Source organism: Astyanax mexicanus, chromosome 1 (assembly GCF_023375975.1).
Source record: "Astyanax mexicanus isolate ESR-SI-001 chromosome 1, AstMex3_surface, whole genome shotgun sequence".
NCBI lineage: Eukaryota > Metazoa > Chordata > Actinopteri > Characiformes > Acestrorhamphidae > Astyanax > Astyanax mexicanus.
Genome location: NC_064408.1, coordinates 20,270,555 through 20,291,091, shown reverse-complemented (window position 1 = coordinate 20,291,091; position 20,537 = coordinate 20,270,555). Strand labels below are relative to the sequence as shown.

Genomic DNA, 20,537 nt, shown 5'->3' with positions numbered 1-20,537 from the left:
TGTGACTTTAAGGGCTCTCCTTAAGAACACACTTTGCACATGCATTTCTGTACAAGCTGAGAGATACAGAACCATCACTAAAGAGAAAAGAAGTATTTGGATTTAAGGCAAAAGAGTAATATTACAGAATTTTACCCAATTATGATTTGAGTAAGATTCTCAAGGAGCAATGCCATGCCCTTTTTACTAATGTTACATGAATCAATCAATCAGTGAGTCAATCAATGAGTCAATCAATTAATTTATTTTTTTATTTAAAAAATACATTGAGGAATAACTCTCACTTACAGTGTAACAGAATAATGACAGTAGGTATAATAATGTAAGAAGAAAGTAAAATATATGATGAAACAAGCAAATTAATATGAGTTAATTTAAAATTAAATTAAGTATAAAATTAATACAAATCTATAAACCAAATTTAGACAATAAACTGAATTAGGAGCTAAAAATATAAAAAAAGAAAAATGTTTTTAAAACAATTAATTAAAATAAAAAGAACAGTAAAAGAACAAGGACACTAAAATAAACATATATTAATACAAATGGACCATAATTATAATTATAGTACAAGTAATAAAATCTAAAAAGTTACAATAAGAATGAAAATCTAATAAAATCAAAAATGTAATTAAATTTTTTTATAATAAAACACAGTTACAGTTATACTTCATTTAGCAGCCACAACGGTTCTGAAGGTGTTATAGTTTTGCTTTTAAATTTTAAAGAGGAGTAAAGGCATTAGTTGCTGTGTCTCTATAATGGACTAGTGTCTGTCCAGGGAATATTCCTCCTCTGTGTCTAATGATTCCACATAGTCTCTGGACCCACTGTGACCCAGGGCATATAAATGTATATATGAAGAAACTAGACTGGCTTTCCTAATCACATCTTCATTATATACTCTTAAAATGATCCAGCCTTATCTCATCAGTCTCATTGCAAATTATAATCATCATCAGTTACTCAGTAAAATAAAAGAACAGCGAATGCTTAGATGCTAACTCAATCTCTGCACGGATATCGTCGTGTCTCTCTGACATATCCTCTTGGATGAAGGAGCATCACCTTCAATTAAATCTCTCAAAGACTGAACTTCTGGTCATACCAGCAAAACCATCTTTTCAACACAACTTCTCTATAAGTATCGACTCTCTCTCTCTCACCGACAAAGGTTGCTAGGAACCTGGGTGTTCTGGTTGATGACCAGCTCTCCTTCACGCACCATGTGGCCTCAGTTGCTCGATCCTGCCGCTTCGCGCTTTATAACATCAGGAAAATTAGACCGTTTCTGACGCAACAGGCCACCCAACTCCTGGTACAAGCAGACGTCATCTCACGCCTCGACTACTGCAATGCCCTGCTAACTGGCCTCCCGGCCTGCGTAGTAAAACCACTCCAAATGATCCAGAATGCAGCAGCACGTCTGGTCTTCAACCAACCAAAACGGGCACATGTCACCCCGCTGCTCATTGAGCTCCACTGGCTACCAGTTGATGCTCGCATCAAATTCAAAACTCTTACAATCGCCTACAAGGTGATGACAGAACAGGCTCCTTCCTACCTGCACTCACGCCTGAAGGCTTACGCTACCTCCCGGCCGCTGCGCTCCTCCAATGAACGTCGCCTCGCTTTGCCAAACATCCACACAAAGCAATCCAGACTGTTCTCATACAGAGTTCCCCAATGGTGGAACAAACTACCTCCCACTACCAGATCAGGAGAATCTCTCGCTATCTTTAAGAGACTCCTGAAGACAGAGCTCTTCAAAGAGCACTTACTCTCCTAACACCTCTAACACACTAACTACTTCTAACCCCATTTCCTTCCTCCCCTACTTCACTTCTCTATCCCTTTATTTCCCTTCGACCTCCTTTAAGCCCTATCTAAAAATGGGTTATCTAAATTCCTATTACTTTTGTACTTCATTATTGTAAGTCGCTTTGGACAAAAGCGTCTGCCAAATGAAATGTAATGTAATGTAATGTAATATCATAATCCATAAATAATCAAGTTTAATGAATGTAAAAATAATAAACCAGGTGAGCCGCTTACAGCAGCTCTCTCAGTTTATGTGCTGGTGTGAGTCATGAAGAGAAAGAAACGGGATGTGGTGTAATGATCACATCTCATACCCTTTATATTATTTTCACATGAAGCCAGTGATCACATCTAACACCTCTCAAAGCCTCAAAGTTAGAGAGGCAGGAGTAATGAAGGCATTAGTCACGGCTCCCCATTTATTCAGTTCTAGAATTTTCATACATGCAATGTTATAAAAGGACTATTCTAGGACTATATAAACACAGGATAAATATTTTAGTATAAAGAGATGAAATTCTAGAACAGTGTAATCAAACATTAATTTTTTAAAATGTTTTTTGAAATAAATATAAAATATAGTCGGCAGCACAAGTACTTATACTTGTAGCACTTGTAGACATTGTAGAACAGTACAAACAAAGGTCTATTTTAAAACACCTTTCCAGAATGACATATAAATGCAAATAATATTGTAGAACAATATAAATGAATAGAACATTCTAGAACAGTGTAGATATAGGACATTCTTAAACGGGGAAATAACATTATGGGACATCTATCACTTCTTAAAGGGGCACTAAACCTCCTGTTTCTTGCTGACTCTTCCCTCAGCTCAAATTTGAAAAAGGCTAAAAAATGCGAGGAGTAGGTTGGGAGGGGCACTGGGTGATGTATGGGTTTAGAGGCGGGGTAGGAGGGTGAGCTGATTGGCTGAGCTGCAGCAGCAGCAGTGTGCCTCTGACAGCAGTGAGACGCAGATAGTTGGATGGGGGCGGTATTATTGACAGACTGATCTGTATATTCTGATGTGTCTGCGTACCAAAGTACACAGAAACATCATCCTCACCTATAGTACAGTTAAACCTGAGAAGGCGATGCAGAGGTGGAAATGACCAAAATAAAAGCGTTTTTTAAAGTTTAGGAAATGTTTATATTTTTTTTAGGCAGGACTGGTATGTTTCATTACTTCAAAGGAACACATTTCATCAGCTATTAATGAAAAAATATGATTTAGGGTTTAGTGGCTTTTAAAGCCTCACAGTTAAAGTGACAGTAGCAGTGAAGGCAGTGGTTGCTTGATACAGATGAATGGCACCTTTTATATTAGCTGAGAAAAATTACAGTGGCTCAGGTAAAGGCAGGTGTACAGAATGGATCATGTAAGATCATAGCAAACTGGAATGATAGACAAGTCGATTGGATAGGAAACATTATAAATTGGAAACAAAAATAAAAGTTAAAGCGAGAAGCAAAATTTCATACTATAAACTCATTTTTAGTGATTTTATAAACCTCTTTGATAACTGTAATATAGACTGGTTAAATGATTCTAATAAAACAAATTATAATTTAGTGTGTAATAAAGTCTATGGGAACAAAATAGATTTTAAACTTCTTTACAGTGATGAGAATAAAATTTATATAAATACAATTTAAGTCCAAATCTCACTGAAAAAATGAGAGATAATTCTTGGTTGGTTGCGGTTTGGAGACTTCCTGTTAGAGCTGTTGTCCGTTGGAGTTGTTTTGTCAAAACTATGCAATGTCCAATGCCTAATTGTACAGAAGAAGATACTTTAGATCACTTTTAATGGACTGTTATCTGTCGCTTATGGAATTTTTGATGCTGATGTACCTTATATCTATCATGAATTCTATTGGTTCATCATATGTGTTACTAAGCAAAACCAGAACACGTTTGACAATTGAATTGACCACCTGTTTGTGCCAGGTAAGATAGTTTTAAAAAATATTATGAAAACTTAAAAAAAAAAACAAGAACGTTAATTTTAATATTTAAAAATCCGACGCTGTGGGACTCTCTATTGCTTTAACCCTGAAAATTTGCTCGATAAATGTGGTGATGGTATAAATTGATTGAGTCGCGATTATTGTAGATTGTATTTTGTATCGTGATTGCAGCTGTGTAATTATTATAATTTTTCTATAAAAAAAGAATGTACCTACCATTAGCTCAGAATGACCAGCAGCAGCCAGCAGAATGGCTTCAGGGAGGCCATAATGCATAAGTTGTTATCAGAAGATAATCATAACATAATCACATTCTGCTCTCTCACTCTCGTTATTAAGAGAAGTTATTAATGAGGAGACAGACCATCATTCAACCCAGCATCCTTTCAAGTATAAAGTTCTGCCCTTCAACAAAAGGAGCCAATCTGCTTACAATGTGAGTGGAGGAGAGTCAACAGGCTAGTATAGGAGATCTGTGCAAGCGCAGCAGCCATATCAAGCTGATAAAAATACTTGTTTTTGTGCAGTGTGCAGCTAAAAACTACAAACTGTTCAGTGATGTAGTAGATGTAGGACGTTCTTAAACAAGGGAAATAACATTGTGAAACATCTATCACTTCTTAAAGTCTCACAATTAAAGTGGTAGTAGCAGTGAAGGCAGTGGATGCTAGTTAGAGATGCATGGCACCTTTTATATTAGCTGAGAATAATTACAGCGACTCCAGTAATGGCAGGTGCCTCTTCAAAGAGTGGTTTTCACTACTGGTGTGGTGCGCTGATGTTCCAGGCTTTTACAAATCACTTGGTTTTTAGCACAGAATGACCAGCAGCAGCCAGCAGAACAGCTTCAGGGAGGCCATAATGCATACGTAGTTATCAGAAAAGAAAAATGTGTATACTTTTCATAACCACAGTCCATCAAAACAATCACAAAATAATCACATTCTGCTCTCTCTCTCTATCTCTCTCTCTCTCTCTCTCGTGCATGTTTTTCTTTTTCTCCCTCCCTTTTCTGTTCTCTCTCTCTCTCTCTCTCTTTCTCAATGGCATTTCCTGGAGAAGAGGCTGTCTGGGAGAAGAATAGATGGCATGCATTATAATGAACTGAGGCTGACACCAGCTCATCCATCATCCAGCCTGGGAAAATTATAGCACTCCGGCCAGCACGAGAGCCACTCACAGCCACTTCCCAGTGGCACAGCACTGGAGGAAAAAAAACACTCCCTCCTGCCGTCTTCCCCGAGATAAAGGCACTGAGAATTAAAGGTGTGAGCTGATAGAAAGATACTAGCTATCAACATTTGTTAGGTCCAACATTTTATTTGTTAGCTCCAGAAATACTGTAAGTTTTAGTAAACTAATAAATAAAACAAAACATTCAAATTAATGAACATGCTACTATCTCGGTCATCTTTATTTATATTGTTACAGAATAAGAACCGTGTGAATGGGGAGAACATTCTGGAGCCACATGTAGGCAAACAGAATATTCAAGGCCAGTGTGAATACAGCGAACATATATGTTGGTGGTGTAGTGGATAACAATGCCAACGCCATCCCCCCAGACATATTAGGGTTCAAGTAAGCACATGACCAAACTACATCAATACTTGTGTGTTTACACCAGCAGAAAACAAATCACAGTTTGCCATACGTTTTTTTTTTCTTCCCCTAGTGGGTGCGTTCAAGGCCTGACATTGATTTTAGAGTGAGTTGTTTTTCATCTTCTTTTTTCTATTGCTGTATTTTTTACTGAGTTTTAAAATTACTTTAGATATGAAGATTCTTCATGAAGGGCTTCAAAAGAACATTGTGTACAGACAGTTCTTTACTATACCACTTGGGGTGGTATACAACTTTTTTTTTAAAACAAATCACTCAAAATCCTTGGAAAGCAGAACCGAACTGTGTGTTCTTGTAGTTTATTGTCGTATAGCACAACAATTCTTACTCTAAAGTCATTAGGAAAGTTCTCATTTGGGCACAATGCCTCCTGATGCAATTAGGGAAAGTAAAGGTAAGTGTTTTTTGAACTTGTCATCTTTAATCTCAAGTTTGGATATCTCATTGTACTTTTGGATAAGACAATAAAATTTCTACTATCTAGGCAGTGGTGGATTTGAGCTGGGGCAAAAGAGATGTTATCAATGAGGAGATCAACCACGGGTTGAAATATGTTCAACCCAGCATCTGTTTAAGGGTAAAGTCCTGCCCTTTGACAAAAGGAGCCAATCAGTTTGCTGCTTGCACTTTAAGTGTAGAGAGGGTTGGCATGCAGTAGACATACCAAGCCAGAGCGAAAAAAATATATATATGTTTTTTTGTGCATTGTGGAGCCAAATGCTACAAACTCTTTAAACTGTGTTTCTCAGATTTTATCAGTGATTTAAAATATACTATACTGTATTTTTTGCAGTATAAGGCGCACTTAAAATCCTTTAATTGTCTCAAAAATCGTCAATGCGTCTTTTAATCCAGTGCGTCTTATGTATGAATTTTACCAGTCAGTTTATTAGGAGCAGTAAAGCCACTCTGCTGAAGTGCAGCGTTATACAGGAGTTTCAGTTTAGTTCTCCAGCACGGGAGCTGGAGTAGCATTAGCATTTGCTGCTAACCGCTATTTCCCTGTTCAGAGGTGAGTATTATACCTGTATTAGACCTGTAGCCTGCTGCTAACCCCAGCTAGATCTGCTAGAGCGGTTAGCCGCTAATGCTAATGCTGCAGTATAAGTGCAGGAGTAATTCAGTAAGTCTAAACTTACTGTAAATAAATGGAAGTGCTTTATTCACCCAAATAAGCAGTTTTCAGGAGAGAAATCTGTGTCGATTAACATTCAGCACTCCTTTTATTATTATTATAGTTTTGTTTACTTAGCTTAGCTTTACTTAACTTAGTTAGCTACCTCCCCCCCACCCCCACCCCCCACCACTCAGCGGTGAGACCTGCTGAATTAGAAGTTCCTTATATTGTCTCTTAAAATCCAGTGCACCTTATGTATGAAAATAGACCAGAAAATAGACCTTAATTGATAGTGCGCCTTATAATATGGTGCGCCTTATGGTGCAAAAAATACGGTATGTTGTTCAAATGGTGGAGTTTGGGAGCATTTGTGGTCTCTCCCTATTCAAATTGTTAAGAAGCCTAAAGACTTAAAGGCATCTGATGTATGATAAGGTATATAAGGTACTTCATTACAGAACATTTTCTATTAAAGGGGCAGAATGGCATATGGGCACTCATTAAGACACATTAATCTTTATGGTGACCACCAGTGACAATTATACTGTATGTGGGACCAATATGAAACTAATGGACAAAACTTTCTAATTCCCACATAGGCTTGTTATCTGTGTTATTGGATTAACTGCTCCATAACTAAATATATATTGTATTTATCTAGGGTAATTGTAAGTCAACTGATTTTTTTTTTTACCAGATGCAGCATCAGTATACACATGCTGTAACTGTTTATGCAGCAGATTTAAACCATCTTAAAATATTAAACCAATATCAATATTCATTCCCCCAGCAGAACAGCCAGTAGGGGGCCTTTGGACGTCATTACATCCCAGAAATTCAATACCACTGCATCAGTTCTTCCCACACATACAAAAAATTTCAAGGTGAAGTTTGTTCAAACACAGCCTTTCCTTATAAATGCTCATTCTCTAGAAGGATTTTCTTCTTTCAATGCCCTTTAAAAATGTTTCCAGTTCAGTTCAGCGTTGTTCTGTTCACTCTTGGCAGACCTCAGCTCTGTTTTGGACAGGGCCTGATCTGAACCTCTTCCAGCGCTATCAATTCTGCGTATTTCTTTCTATATACGACGAGGTTTCACATCATTCTTTGTTTATGACCGAGATCCTAATTAATTCCATGCATGTCTGTGTTTCTGAGAATTCAGGAGCCCAGCCAAGGTCCCTGCATGCTGCAAGAGGCCTGCCATGCCTAATACAGTCACCCTGATCTGTTGTTAGCTCCAGCATATGGTGGCCATTTCATTTTATGTACTTTCCAACATGCCCCATCAATATCCCTAAATCTTTGTCTCCCCGGATCAGGGAGAGCATTTTAATTACACTGTGCAAAGTGAGCAACAAGAAAAAAAGGAAAACTTGTTTAATGCTTCAGATGAATTTGTTGTTGGCATTGTTCGCACTTAGCCGATTACAGTTTAGAGCTCATCTATTCGGCCCGTGCCAACAAGCATATCTCACAAGGCAAGCTCCTTTCATTCAAGCCTCAGTCGCTCCTGCTGGCGTTCTGCTCTGAATCAACGCCGCCTTGATGCATGCCTTGCATTGTGCTGCATGAATCACAACAATAACACGTCAAACACTTTGTGAATCTTCCTGAAAACGGGGTTTCTGTCTGCCATCAAAAAAACGTAAAAGAAAAGCTCATCAACGAAGTCATTCATAGTTTGGTGTCAGTGACAGTCTGCCAAAACCCACACAAATGTGCCATTTCGTTTTGTTAAGGAATAGAGTAACTGATACAGTATTTGTCTGATGGGTTTTATTGTTGCAGGCATGACAATAATAGTTTGTTCTTAAAGATCTACTGGCTCCTTGTTCATTGATTAATCCTAGAATCAGACTGTTTTACTATTAGGAAGGTGAGCATAGATGGTGATGTTTCTAAGTATTATAATATTTCTTAGACAGTTAAAACCAAGAGTATAATTAGAGTATGAAGAGAAACAAGTTAGGGACAAAGGGGTACCAAACCAAATCAAACCAAAGTCATAAAATGTCTTAAGGTGTGCAACATTATGGGGTTGTCAAAATATTGTCCACACATTTGCAACTATCAATACTCAGCTAACATTGTCTTTATTTGCTCAACTTATGCTTTGGTAAACCAAAGAAACACAACATTAGAACTGAAGAGGGGATCAGAGTGGTCCAGTGGGCTAAGCACTGCCACTATGATCAGGAGATTGGCGGTTCAAATCCTGTTCATGTAGCTTGCCATCAGCTACCGGAGCCATGAGAGAGCACAAATGGCCTTGGGTGGGTAGATGGCGCTCTTTCAACTCATTACTACAAAGGGTGAAGTCCATCAGCACAAGGCATCTATGAGCTGATGTATTTGAACCGAGTCGCGTGCTGTGATGTTTCTCCATAATGCTACATCAGCAGCAGAGGCGATGTCTGACTTCACATGTATTGAGGGAGGCATGTGCTAATCTTTACTCTCCTGGTGTTGGGGCATCACTAGTGATTGGGGAAGTTCTAATGAGTGGGTTGGGTAATTGGCCGTGTAAATTGGGGAGAAAATATGGAAAAGAAATAGAAAAAAAAATGAAACTGAAGAGAGCTGGTGAGCTAAGAGAGAGAACAACAGAATGCTGACCAAAATTGTTAGATCCATCCAAGCTGAAAAGATATTGCACCACAATGCATGTTTTAAAAGTACTTTTAGCATGCTACGTGCAATTATACATTCTCACTAAAACCTTACATTTGGTCACTATGATTAACTATGATTAATTGTCCTATTCTGGAGCAAAGCATCACAGGCCGTCACATATTAGTATTGCTAATTTTGCAGCAAATTGTATCTTATCTTAATTTACATCCCAGCCCATCGGTTCTATAGGTAGCTACAGAAATGAACCGTGTGAAATGAACCATGCTTGAAAATAAATGACTGTAACTTAAAGCACTTCATGCAGAGCTCCTCCATATTCCTATATAAATAATGGCTTCGATCATTATCGGACACAAAAATCAATCTATACTTGTAGTGCTATTGTAAGGACAGCGCAGGTTTGTCCATTAGAGCGAGTGGCTGGTTTTAGCCTGAGACTGACCCCAATAAATTAACCTCTTTCAGTTGTGGCCTTCAGCACGACCCCTTCCCTTTCCCCACTGACCACGGGAGCGTTTCCTCTGGCCTGCTCACCCCAGAGTAAACACACTTCCTCCAAGAGACTGCAATATGAGAGGGGTAAATGCCACAGTCCAGCCATGCGCCTCAATCACTGGATAACCATTAAGGTTGCAGCCCTGTTCACCTATCAATTATTTATTACAGCAGCAGAAAGACCTCTGCACTGGTATACAAGTACTAACACTGCTTATACATATCAAGAAATACAAATATTTGTGATAGTATACACCCTGGGCCTGGAGAGCTACCTTCTAGACTTAAGATCCAGCTCTAATCCACCTCACATGATTCAGCTTGTGCATGAGCTGTGTACTATTAAAATATGTATCATGATACACGGATTACAATTCAGTATATTATTTTGTATTGCAATTAAGTAAGCAATATTATATTTTTTAATCAGTTTAAGGAACTGACAGTATAAAAATTACAGGTGCATCTCAAACAATTAGAATATCATTGAAAAGTTACTTTATTTCAGTAATTCATAATGTGAATCTCATATATTATATAGATGTATTTCACACAGAGAGTGATCTATATTAAGTGTTTCTTTCTTTTACTGTTGATGATCATGGCTTACAGCCAATATAAACCCAAAAATCAGTGTCTCAGAATATTAGAATATTATATAAGGCCAATTTGTACTTTTGGCTCTGTGGGCACTGTGCCAAGTCCTGCTGGAAAACGAAATCCACATCTCCAAAGAAAAAATGTCATCAGAGAAAAGCATTAAGTGCTTTAAGACTTTGGACTTGATATAACACAGTGGATCAACACCAGCAGATGACATGACTCTCCAAACCATCACTGATTGTATAAACTTCACACTAGACCTCAAGCAGCTTGGACTGTCTGACTCTCCACTCTTTCTCCAGACTCTGGTCCCTTGATTTCCATATGAAATGCAAAATTTACTGATGACCAGTGATGGTTTGGAGAGTCATGTCATCTGCTGGTGTTGGTGCACTGTGTTATATCAAGTACAAAGTCAGTGCAGTTTTGTTTCCCCACAAAATCTTACAGCACTTTACGCTTCCCTCTGCTGAAAACTTTTATGAACATTTCATTTTCAAGCAGGACTTGGCACACTGCCAGAAGTACCAATTGTTCTCATATAATATTCTAATTTTCTGAGACACTGTTATTTGGCTTTTCATTGGCTGTATGCCATTATCAACAATAAAAGAAATAAATGTTTCAAATAGACCACTTTCTGTATAATACATATAATATATGAGTTTCACATTTTTAACTGAATTACTGAAATAAAGTAACTTTTTAATGATTTCATATCTGCTTGTGGGCGGTGTTAAAACACAAAAAAATAAACCACTGTTTGTCACCAATTAGTTTTTAATGGAAGGATAGAGTATTGCAAAACATCAACTCAAAAAAATATATATTAATATTTTCTTTAAAACTTTACAGCCAAAACATAAAAAATTTATTAAAGTTTAAAGTGTTAATCCACAGAATTTCATTTAAAGTGTGAATCCACAGAACTAGCAAATGATCTGCGTAATTTATTATTCAAATTTTTATTGTATTTAGTTATTAATTTTGTGAGTGGGTTTGGGGTAGATTAGAGGATTAGAGGATTAATGCAAAGAAATGTAAAGACTTGGATTTGCTTTCAGTGATGGTAATAGTAGTCACCATGACAATATAATCATATTTATATTTACAGCATGCCAAGCTTATGGCATTAGCAGTATGGGATGTACATTGAGAATATAAAGTTCTACCCGACAGCTTGAAAACACCCACCCCTGTTAAATATATAAGGGGTTATGAGGTAAAACACGAGGCCACCTGAACACTGTCACGTCTGTCCCAGGAATACATCATTATCACTCAGAGTGGACAGTGCAGTGGGTGGTAATTATGGTGACGGAGGTGTCTGGCTAGAACCGTCCATGCCAATAGACAAGCAACTCGCATCCAAATTAAAAGCAGGAGACCCCACAAACATATTTCGCAGGTCAATGCAGTTCTCTTTAGCTGCCATGGGACGTGGCAAAAGTCATGGGACATTATACTAGTACATTTTGCAAAACAAACAGTGAACCAACACTTGTGCTACACTTTTAAAAACACATTAGCTGATTGAGTCAATACAAAAACTGGTAAAATGTCCCACCTACTAACAGAACACTGTTATCTGCGCAATATCATTTATTTCACTCCATTGCTAGAATCATTAGATTTAGATTTATACTATTTTATTTATTTACAGTATTAACACAAATTCATGTGGTTTGTTAACTTTAATAAAATGAAATTTGATTAAATAATTGTTTTATTTTACAATATATTATACTGCAAAAAATAATGTTCTTTTTTGTTCAAAATTTTATTGTATTTCTGTTAAGAACCTTTTACAAATTCTTCTACACAACAGAAAGAGCCAATTTAATCCCAATCACCAGGCAACTAATCATAAATACCAGTCAGATTGTTCAGTCAGTAAGTCATTAAAATTGCTTTAACAAATTTCCAGAGCTTTTCTGCTCTGTCCATCCAAGAGAAATTAAAGGTTGCAACAGGCCGCTTTATAGCCACTTTTCCCATGTTTAAAGCAGGGGTGAGAGGGGACCCCTCCTGCCCACTTGTGGCCTTCAATACAAGGCCCAAATCAAAGAGGGTCCATGGCCATCGAAGTGACAGATGAACAATGTGGCTATTCTGCCGGCCTCTCTGAACAGGCCCATCTATCACCGGGCTCCACAGATTAATTCAATTCATCAGCTCTTTGTCTCCTTGGGCCTCCTAATGCGACCTGATATTGCTCAAGGGAGCCTCATAATAAATGTTTGGATGCGGTCAGAGCCCAGCACTCGCGCGACCGAATTAAAACATTACTCTCCCACTCCCTGCCGAGGCTCGCCGACCTGCCAATCGCAGCAGAATTCCAATTATTCTAATGAGGGCGAGGAGGCAGCCCTAGGGCCAGGGGAGAAGAGGCAGAGATGGAGGGATGAAGGAGAACGGGGTGTAGAAGACTTGAAAAAAGGATATGTAGGTGGAGAGATACAAGGATACAATGAGGACCTCAACACTTCTACACATCTATACGTAGCAACTTTGGGCCCAAGCTTAAATTTACCTCGATTACAACCCTTAAATCCAGCTGTTTGTAAAAAAAAAATGCTCCACAAGTCAAAACAATACAAGGAGTTAGTTGCTCTTTGGTTCAAGAAGGAACAAAAACCTGTGCAAACCTGATGCACAGCTTCATAATACAGAGTCAGACCCCAAAGCAAATTTGCTTTCTCTCCTAAAATCTCCCTCCAATTTAATGTGCTTTTGTCTTTCCCCTTGCACACCCTTCTGCTGAGAAATTTTCAGTCGTGATCGTCCCCAGAGGATGGATGCCTGCCAGCTCTTGTTTTTGCTGGCTGCCTGAACTGTTCCTGCAGGTTTCCAGGCCTGACAGCAGTACAATTGATATCTACAGTGTCGGTGGGGCCCCCTTGTGGATTCTACACAGCACTGACAAGGTCAAGGGTATTCAGCACCTCTCATCCAGATACTGTAAACAACCTGGGCTGCAGAGACATTACACTGGCGTGAATAATTGATGAGGCTTTTTATCCAGCGTGGCAAGCTCAGATGTGCAGAGGTGATTCGGCCCCCCCCTTCTCCAGCCTCCACAGATTGCACCTGAATCCTCTCAACTCCAAGTAAAGAGGATACAAGCCCCGCACCTTTACCACGTTAGTTGGATCAAGAAGGAAATTTGAATCATTCAGTAGATGATACACAATCAATCAATACAACTGAGCATGTGGCTCCACTTGTGGCCTTCAATACAAGGCCTAAATCTTCAGCACTGAAGGAAATGTCAACATAAACTAAGCAATAAGTCGACTCAAGTCAATGGAAGAAACATCAGGGACAAGCTTTGGCCTTTAAGAATGCTCATCTTTATTAAGAGGCTTAATACTTGGTGAGAAGATCTCGTCTAGGCCTGTATCCGATTCTTCCACCTCTCCAAAAGCACAAATAGTAGCCAGTTGCAATGGCTCCTGCCAATAGAAGAAGCACCATTGGGACGGTGACCACCACCACCCATACTGGGACCCCAGACAGTTCTGAAAGACACACAAACGTCACACTAATTTCAATGTGCTCAAAGGCACTGTCATTTTCCAAACATCATTCCCATAAACAAATAACAATACAGACCTTCTTCAGCAGTCCAGAATGTGCCGGAAGTTTTGTTCTGAGGTTCAACTACTGCAAAGGGCCCAAGAACCTTCTGTGTTGTTGTCCCTTGATGAAAGATGAGGGGGAAAAAACACCTTATAAGCAAACAACCAAACTGTGTTAGAGTGTGGTAAATCCACCAAACAAAGAAGGTAAACCATCTGGAAGAAAGGTACTGTACCAGGTACAAGGTTGGTTCTTGTTGTACATCCAGTGTCACAGCAGCTACAGATGTAGCTTTGAGATGGGTGATCCAGAAGCATCCAACTAGAACAGAAATTGATGATCTGTTAGCTTTGATTGACTCAAGTTAGAAGTTTAACAAACCAAAGCAAATATCTAATGAGCTTCACTACATTCAACAAAAATCCTTTCTGTGACAATAAAAATATTTTTAAAAGCGCAGATATTTAGCCTAGCTGAGTCCGTGCTTTCTGACTCTAATCTACAGATTTTTTGTTAGTCTAAGTTGTCAATTGGAGATAGATTTGAATTGTGTGAGGGGTGCAGACTTTTTTGTATTAATGATCGCAGATCATGTAATTCACTACATCAAACATGTTTGACTTTTTCAAACTGACTGAGTGTAATCTGGTTGAGTATACTGGTCAATGACTCAATCTGAATGAGCCCAGTCAAAAGCCAGTGGAAGCCAAGCACAAAAGGTGTGTTCAGGATTATACCTTAGTAGTTGAAGTTTGCTACCAATTAGGCAGTTACTGATTTAAATGTTATAATCCATCTTAAATTATGCAGCAGCTGCCCTCTGATATTTGCACATGTCTAAAACCACAGCACTATTTAAGGAGGAACAGAAACAACAACTTCACCTCACATGCAACATGTCTTTTTTCTCATTTTTGTTTTCCAATCATTGCAAATGGTGTCACAAATGACGAAAACAGTAACAGAGTCTCCTAGTTAAGTTTGGTTAAGTCATGCAGTGTAAAAAAAATACTCAAGCTGTTTATAAAAAGTTCAAGAATTTGTGTTTAATTTACCCTTTAGTTTTCAATTTAGCCAGGAGTGATTACCTCTTTTGCTCCTTCATGTACTGGCAAGCCTTTATATCTGCACTAAAACTCTGGGGATCCCTTGCCGCCATCTCACAGTGTAAGAAAATCTGGAGAAATGAGAGGTATCATTAAATCATGGAAACAAGTACAAAAGTAAAGCCCACACAAACCCACGTTACTCTATATTTAGACACTGTACAGTCCTCACATTCTCTCCTAAGGCAGAGGCTTGAAAATAAAAGAGGATTTCGGAGGGCCTCCGTCTTGGCAAGAACGCAGAGTTACCTTCCTTGCTTTCAGTGAGGCACCTTTTAAAAGGAATACAGTCATAAAAACACTTCATACAGTCAAACCCAATGAAGGAGAAAAGTGCTGTTGAGTCAGTAACTAAAAGTGCTTTTTAAGGCTTCCCCCTCCCCTGTGAATTTCAAGAGAAAGAAAGTGGTGGGAAAAGGGAGCATTACGATGTAGAGTTAGAGTTACTCACCCAGAATTGGAAATGACTGTATGCAGCTGGCTGGCATGAGGGAGGTCTGGAGATGTTGCTAGCACACAGCTCTGCAGGTAAATCTGCAGACTCTCAGAGTCCTGCTGCTCCACTTCAGCCTTAATGTGAATTCTGGAGTCCAGGGTAAACATGGAGGATTGGGCAGGCTCAGTGAAATCACCTAGAGGGCAGGGGTATCATTTATAGATGGCTTGGAGCACTATGGCCCAGATCCAGAATTCCAGAAGGTCTCGTAGCACACCATTTAGATGAAATATAGAGCATGGGAAAAAAGAGCTAAAATACAGGGTTGGTCTTCCCCAAGAAAACAATGGGAATTTGGAGGTCTGTAGTGGTTGACCATTGTGCACTATGTGCCTGAGCATTTTATGGTGACAAAGTGAGCTGCTGCCACTCTCAGTTGCTTCCACTTTGTTATAATATCACTGACATTTGACTATGGAATATTTAGTAGCGAGGAAATTTTACAACTAAACTCCTGAAAGTGACCCATTCTTTCACTAATGCATGGACTGCATGGTTTTATACATCGGTGGCCATAGAAGTGATTTGTTCAATTAGAGTTCAATTTCATGTAGGGTAAACCGATAAACCAGACTTTAGCCTGGGATCACAGTTAAATTGTAAACCAATATTTTCAGTGGCTGTTTTCAGAGATCACTGACAAAAGCCTCGGATCTGAGTCAGCTTAGTTGCTATATGTGAAAAGCCAAGAGATTGATTCGAAAGCTCAGCATGTGATCGGCAATGCCTTGCAAGCCCCAACCAAACACTGGTGTATCTAAATAAAAATGGAATATCATTGAAAAGTTAATTTATTTCAGTAATTTAGTTCAAAATGTGAAACTCCTATATTATATAGATGTACTACACACAGAGTGATCTAATTTAAGCGTTTATTTCTTTTATTGTTGATGATTATGGCTTGCAGCTAATGAAAACCCAAAAAATCAGTGTCTCAGAAAATAAGAACATTTTAAAAGATCAATTGGTACTTTTGGCAGTGTGGCAGTGTGGGCAAGTCCTGTTGGAAAATAAAAGCAACATCTCCATAAAAGTTGTCAGCAGAGGGAAGCATGAAGTGCTGAACGATTTTCTGGGAAAACACCTCAGCGACTTTAGACTTGATATAAAACACAGTGGATCAACACCAGCAGATGACATGATTCTCCAAACCATCACTGATAGTGGAAACTTCACACTAGACCTCAAGCAGCTTGAACTGTGTGTCTCTCCACTCTTCCTCCAAACTCTGCTCCCTTGATTTTCCAAATTAAATGCAAAATTTACTGATGATCAGTGATGGTTTGAAGAGTCATGTCATCTGCTGGTGTTGATCCACTGTGTTATATTAATTCCAAAGTCAATGCAGTGATTTCCTGAAAAAAAAAAAAAATCTTACAGCACCTCATGCTTCCCTCTGCTGACAAGTTTCATGGAGATGCGAATTTCATTTTCCAGCAGGATTTGGCACACTGCCCAGACTGCCAAAAGTACCAATTGGTTTTATAAAATGTTAAAATTTTCTGGTCAAAAACAAGTCACAGGGTGAGGAGAAGGCCAAGAATAGTTACACATGCCACGTAAACGTATCAGTTCACGTTTACATAACAAAATAGGATTTTGAGGAGTCAGGCTTGCCATAGGTTCCTTCTCGTGAAAGATCATGCAATTTGTGACCCCATGTTCCAGATCAGTAGTGTAATGTGCAAATCACAACTACTAAAAGAATTTAGATTACAAGACAAGAAAAGTATAGTAGCATAAATGGTAGATCAATCTGATGAATCCAAAAGCTGCGTTGCGTAGTTTCTCACAGTGAAATCACTTCATTATTAAAGGTGTAAAGTGGATACGTCAGGTGCCCATGAGACACCTGGGTAAGCTCTTAAGCTAATGCCTTTCCTGACAGCCTCACAACACCAGACACATCTGCTTCATTAAAGGTTTTTAACAGATTTTTCCCTCCAAAAAATGGTAAGAGCAGATGTACAAGTGGTCAATCTTCTGTCGTGTCCCACAACAACTCATTTTTGTGTTCCATTCAAAATCTAGTCAAATAGCCTGTTCACATGTTAGGATAGCCAAAAGCCACATTCATAAGACATTTCATTTGAAATTACCAGAAATTTCAACACAAATTTGGATGAAAAAAGTAAACTCTTAAAAATGAGCATAGTGATATATGGTGGATAGAAAGCTGGTGTTATTAATAGCAGTACAACAGTGGATAAGACACTAACCAAAGGGTGAAAAAGGTGTATGAGGGCATGCAAACCTTGGGGGAATCATTTACTCACTGTTCATGAACTCCAGGGTGAAGACAAGGTCATTCTTAGCCTTTTCTGAGTACGTCGTCTTCCCAGACCTGCTTGACAATATTGAGCAGAAAAGAAAGTACGCAGCATGTAATCAACACAGCCTTTCAAATTGCATGTTTAAATATATATATATATATATATATATATATATATATATATATATATATATATATATATATATATATATATATATATATATATATATAAAAAATAAGACACCACCTACGAGTCATAAATACACTCCACTCGCTTTACAATGGAAGGAACTCCAGAGTCTAGTCCATATGTCAGCAGATTAGTGTAGGTCACCTTGTCCTCAACCACCTTAAAGAAACAAACCACAAGTTGGCCTTAATTTGTAGCCATACACAAGGTAATCTATCAAGTCAGTGGCTTTCAAAGGGGGGGGGGGGGGTGGGACTTGTTTTCTGCTAACCTTTTTTTTATGATCTTAGGCCAACTTAAGTGTCTGAAAACAGTCACCAACCACAGTTTGGGTCTGGTGCCCAAACGACAATAACAGGAAACTTTCCCAAAAGTAAGTACAAAAGTACTTGTGCTTTCAAAGACCAACAAAACACAAACGACAAATTTGTGGGAGCAATAAAAAGGTACCCACTACAGGGTTCATACACCTTTTACAAGGTAAAATTCAAGCAATTTTCAAGCACTTTCAAGGCCCATTTTCAAGTTTCACCAGCTCTGGCTGACGCTGGGCAAACAACCTCGGAGATCGGCTTTCTCCAAAATTCCAGCACTTTCCAGGCCTGGAAAACGGAATGTTAAAATTCAACCATTTTCCAGGATTTCAAGCACCCGTATGAACCCTGCCACTAGTATTCAGACACTTCTGAAGGCCTTTCTTACTTTAAACCAGTTGCACCACCCTGTCCTACACATTTTAAAAATTGTCCCCGCTTTAGCACACCCACTGCAGCTCTGAAAGGGCTTGTTAATGAATTGATTAGTTTAACCAGTTGGGCTAAGAAACAGGAAAGCAATAAATGTGCAAGACAGGGGGGGTTCAGAACTAGTATTGAAAAACACTGGACTAATGCTGCCTTCAAATCAGGTCTAAAATATTGTATTTACAAATAAGTGCATATAAACACCACCACAAACTTGTATTTATAAGTAAGGAAACTGGAACTTTCCCATAAGCCTTTGAGTTGGGGCATCAATAAATAAATGCTGATTTAACAGGAATTGCAGTTTATTTTTTAATGGTTTACAAAAAATGAAAAAAAATAACATCCTACTGATACTTCTACAGGATAAGAGTCTTACCTAATGCTCTTTGTCCTTTGCTCATTTGTTTTGTTTGCTATTATTGGAAACAGAATTCGAAACAAAGACGCAAGTAAACCAAAAAACTTTATTCCCAGGTGCTCAGGTTTTCAACCAAAACCATTTGAACAGAAACCGTGTTGTGCTAACAAGCTTCAAAATCATGAGTATGAGTATTCCAAGCTAAATTTGAAGGCAACATTTATGTCTTTACAATTTTTAGTCCAGTTTAAATTGGACTCTAGTCTAAAAGTCTAGACTTCAATGTGGTTCTTGTCTGGGCCCAAAAACCTCTGGAGTTGTTAGTTTATGGTGAAAACATGATTGGACCTCAATCCAAACCCAACTACCAACTGGAACATTACACCACAAGTATATTGCGTAGTATATTGTTCAGATAATTACCAACTGCTCCATTTTAAACTGTACAGTAATTTCTTCCAGTTCAGAAGACAGGACTTTCTTCCTGTATTTACTTTCTTACTCCCACCCCAGACACAATGAGCATGCAACAATTTTCTCTGTGTAAAAAACAAACAAACAAACCGAGCGGAAAATGTTCCAAATGTACACATTTGTTAACTGATCTAAACCAGAACAAAGCATCCATAGGTGTGTAAAAACTATTTTACATACCTGTCTTCTGAAGCCACAGTCATGGATCCAAACAGAGAACAGCAGAACATTCTCAGCCACACTGGATGGTCGACATCTACCCAGAAGAGCTTGAGAAATATCTACTTTTTGAGCCGAGTTCAAAGCAGGCCTCCATTTAACAGTGACCGTATTGGCTTTACAGTCAATTACTAGATCTGTGACACAAAGATACAGCTTTCAAAGCCAAAGAAAATGCAAAGGCAGCTACATTTCCCTCATAATTAAAAATTTATTAGTAAACAAGCATACTCTGTACAACTGGATAATTATTTACATATTATTAAATGCATAGTCAGTTATCAACTCATCAACGATTGGATTAAAATTTTTACCTCTTTGGCTCAAAGTAGAAACCACAAAAAGTAAGAGCAGACCACCCTGTATCAAACCCATCTTCAGGCAAAATGGTGGTGCTGGTTCTTGCAAGCCTTTTGTAATTGCTGATGCAATTTAAGGTGGACACAAAGGCGGAGCCAATTTATCTCACACATCCAATCACTGACTCTCTGCAGTCACCATTTCCCCTGGAACTCATGCTGCCTTCAAGTCCTCCTTGGAAATTCCTACTTATGAGGTTGGAGGTCTTGCGACTTGACATGCGTTCCAGTGTTTTTGGTCGGGTGAAAATGGACACCATTAGAAAAAATCCTTTGTTTATACTTTTGGTCTGTTACTTTTCCCTACAAGAGAATGAAGCGAATAAGTTGAGTGCTGTTTTATCTAATTAGAATTGTGAATTATACTAGAATTTTATGTTTTTTCACTGGTAATTTTCTTAGTTAACTAATAACACCCTGCAAGTGTTGTAACAATAACAGAAGCGTAGGCAGTTTACAATACAA

General features: G+C 38.5%; 1 protein-coding gene across 2 annotated transcripts; it reads right to left on the bottom strand.

The window, feature by feature from the left end:
- Nucleotides 1–13,600: 13,600 nt before the first annotated feature.
- On the bottom strand, nt 13,601–20,131 carry LOC103034713 (zona pellucida sperm-binding protein 3). Of its 2 annotated transcripts, none has more exons than XM_022667844.2 (10): nt 20,028–20,131; nt 19,675–19,850; nt 17,978–18,075; nt 17,731–17,798; nt 15,410–15,590; nt 15,131–15,230; nt 14,941–15,029; nt 14,088–14,173; nt 13,886–13,972; nt 13,601–13,791 (listed from the first exon to the last, which is right to left on the bottom strand). In XM_022667844.2, exons 1-10 carry the CDS (start codon nt 20,086–20,088, stop codon nt 13,637–13,639), a joined length of 1,101 nt encoding a protein of 366 aa, XP_022523565.2. In that variant the 5' UTR covers nt 20,089–20,131; the 3' UTR covers nt 13,601–13,636. The 2 variants fall into 2 exon arrangements, with proteins under 2 accessions (XP_022523565.2, XP_022523566.2); XM_022667845.2 differs by having other exon boundaries at nt 13,704–13,791; nt 13,886–14,001.
- Nucleotides 20,132–20,537: the final 406 nt, after the last annotated feature.

What these genes read in the sequence shown, in the direction of transcription:
- LOC103034713 (XM_022667844.2), bottom strand. Translation starts at nt 20,088, where the DNA reads ATGGGTTTGATACAGGGTGGTCTGCTCTTACTTTTTGTGGTTTCTACT. An exon ending in TTCTACTTTGAGCCAAAGAG is followed by an intron (nt 19,851 to 20,027) that starts GTAAAAATTTTA and finishes TTTGTGTCACAG; the next exon opens with ATCTAGTAATTGACTGTAAA. An exon ending in ATTCTGGACTGCTGAAGAAG is followed by an intron (nt 13,792 to 13,885) that starts GTCTGTATTGTT and finishes TGTGTCTTTCAG; the next exon opens with AACTGTCTGGGGTCCCAGTA.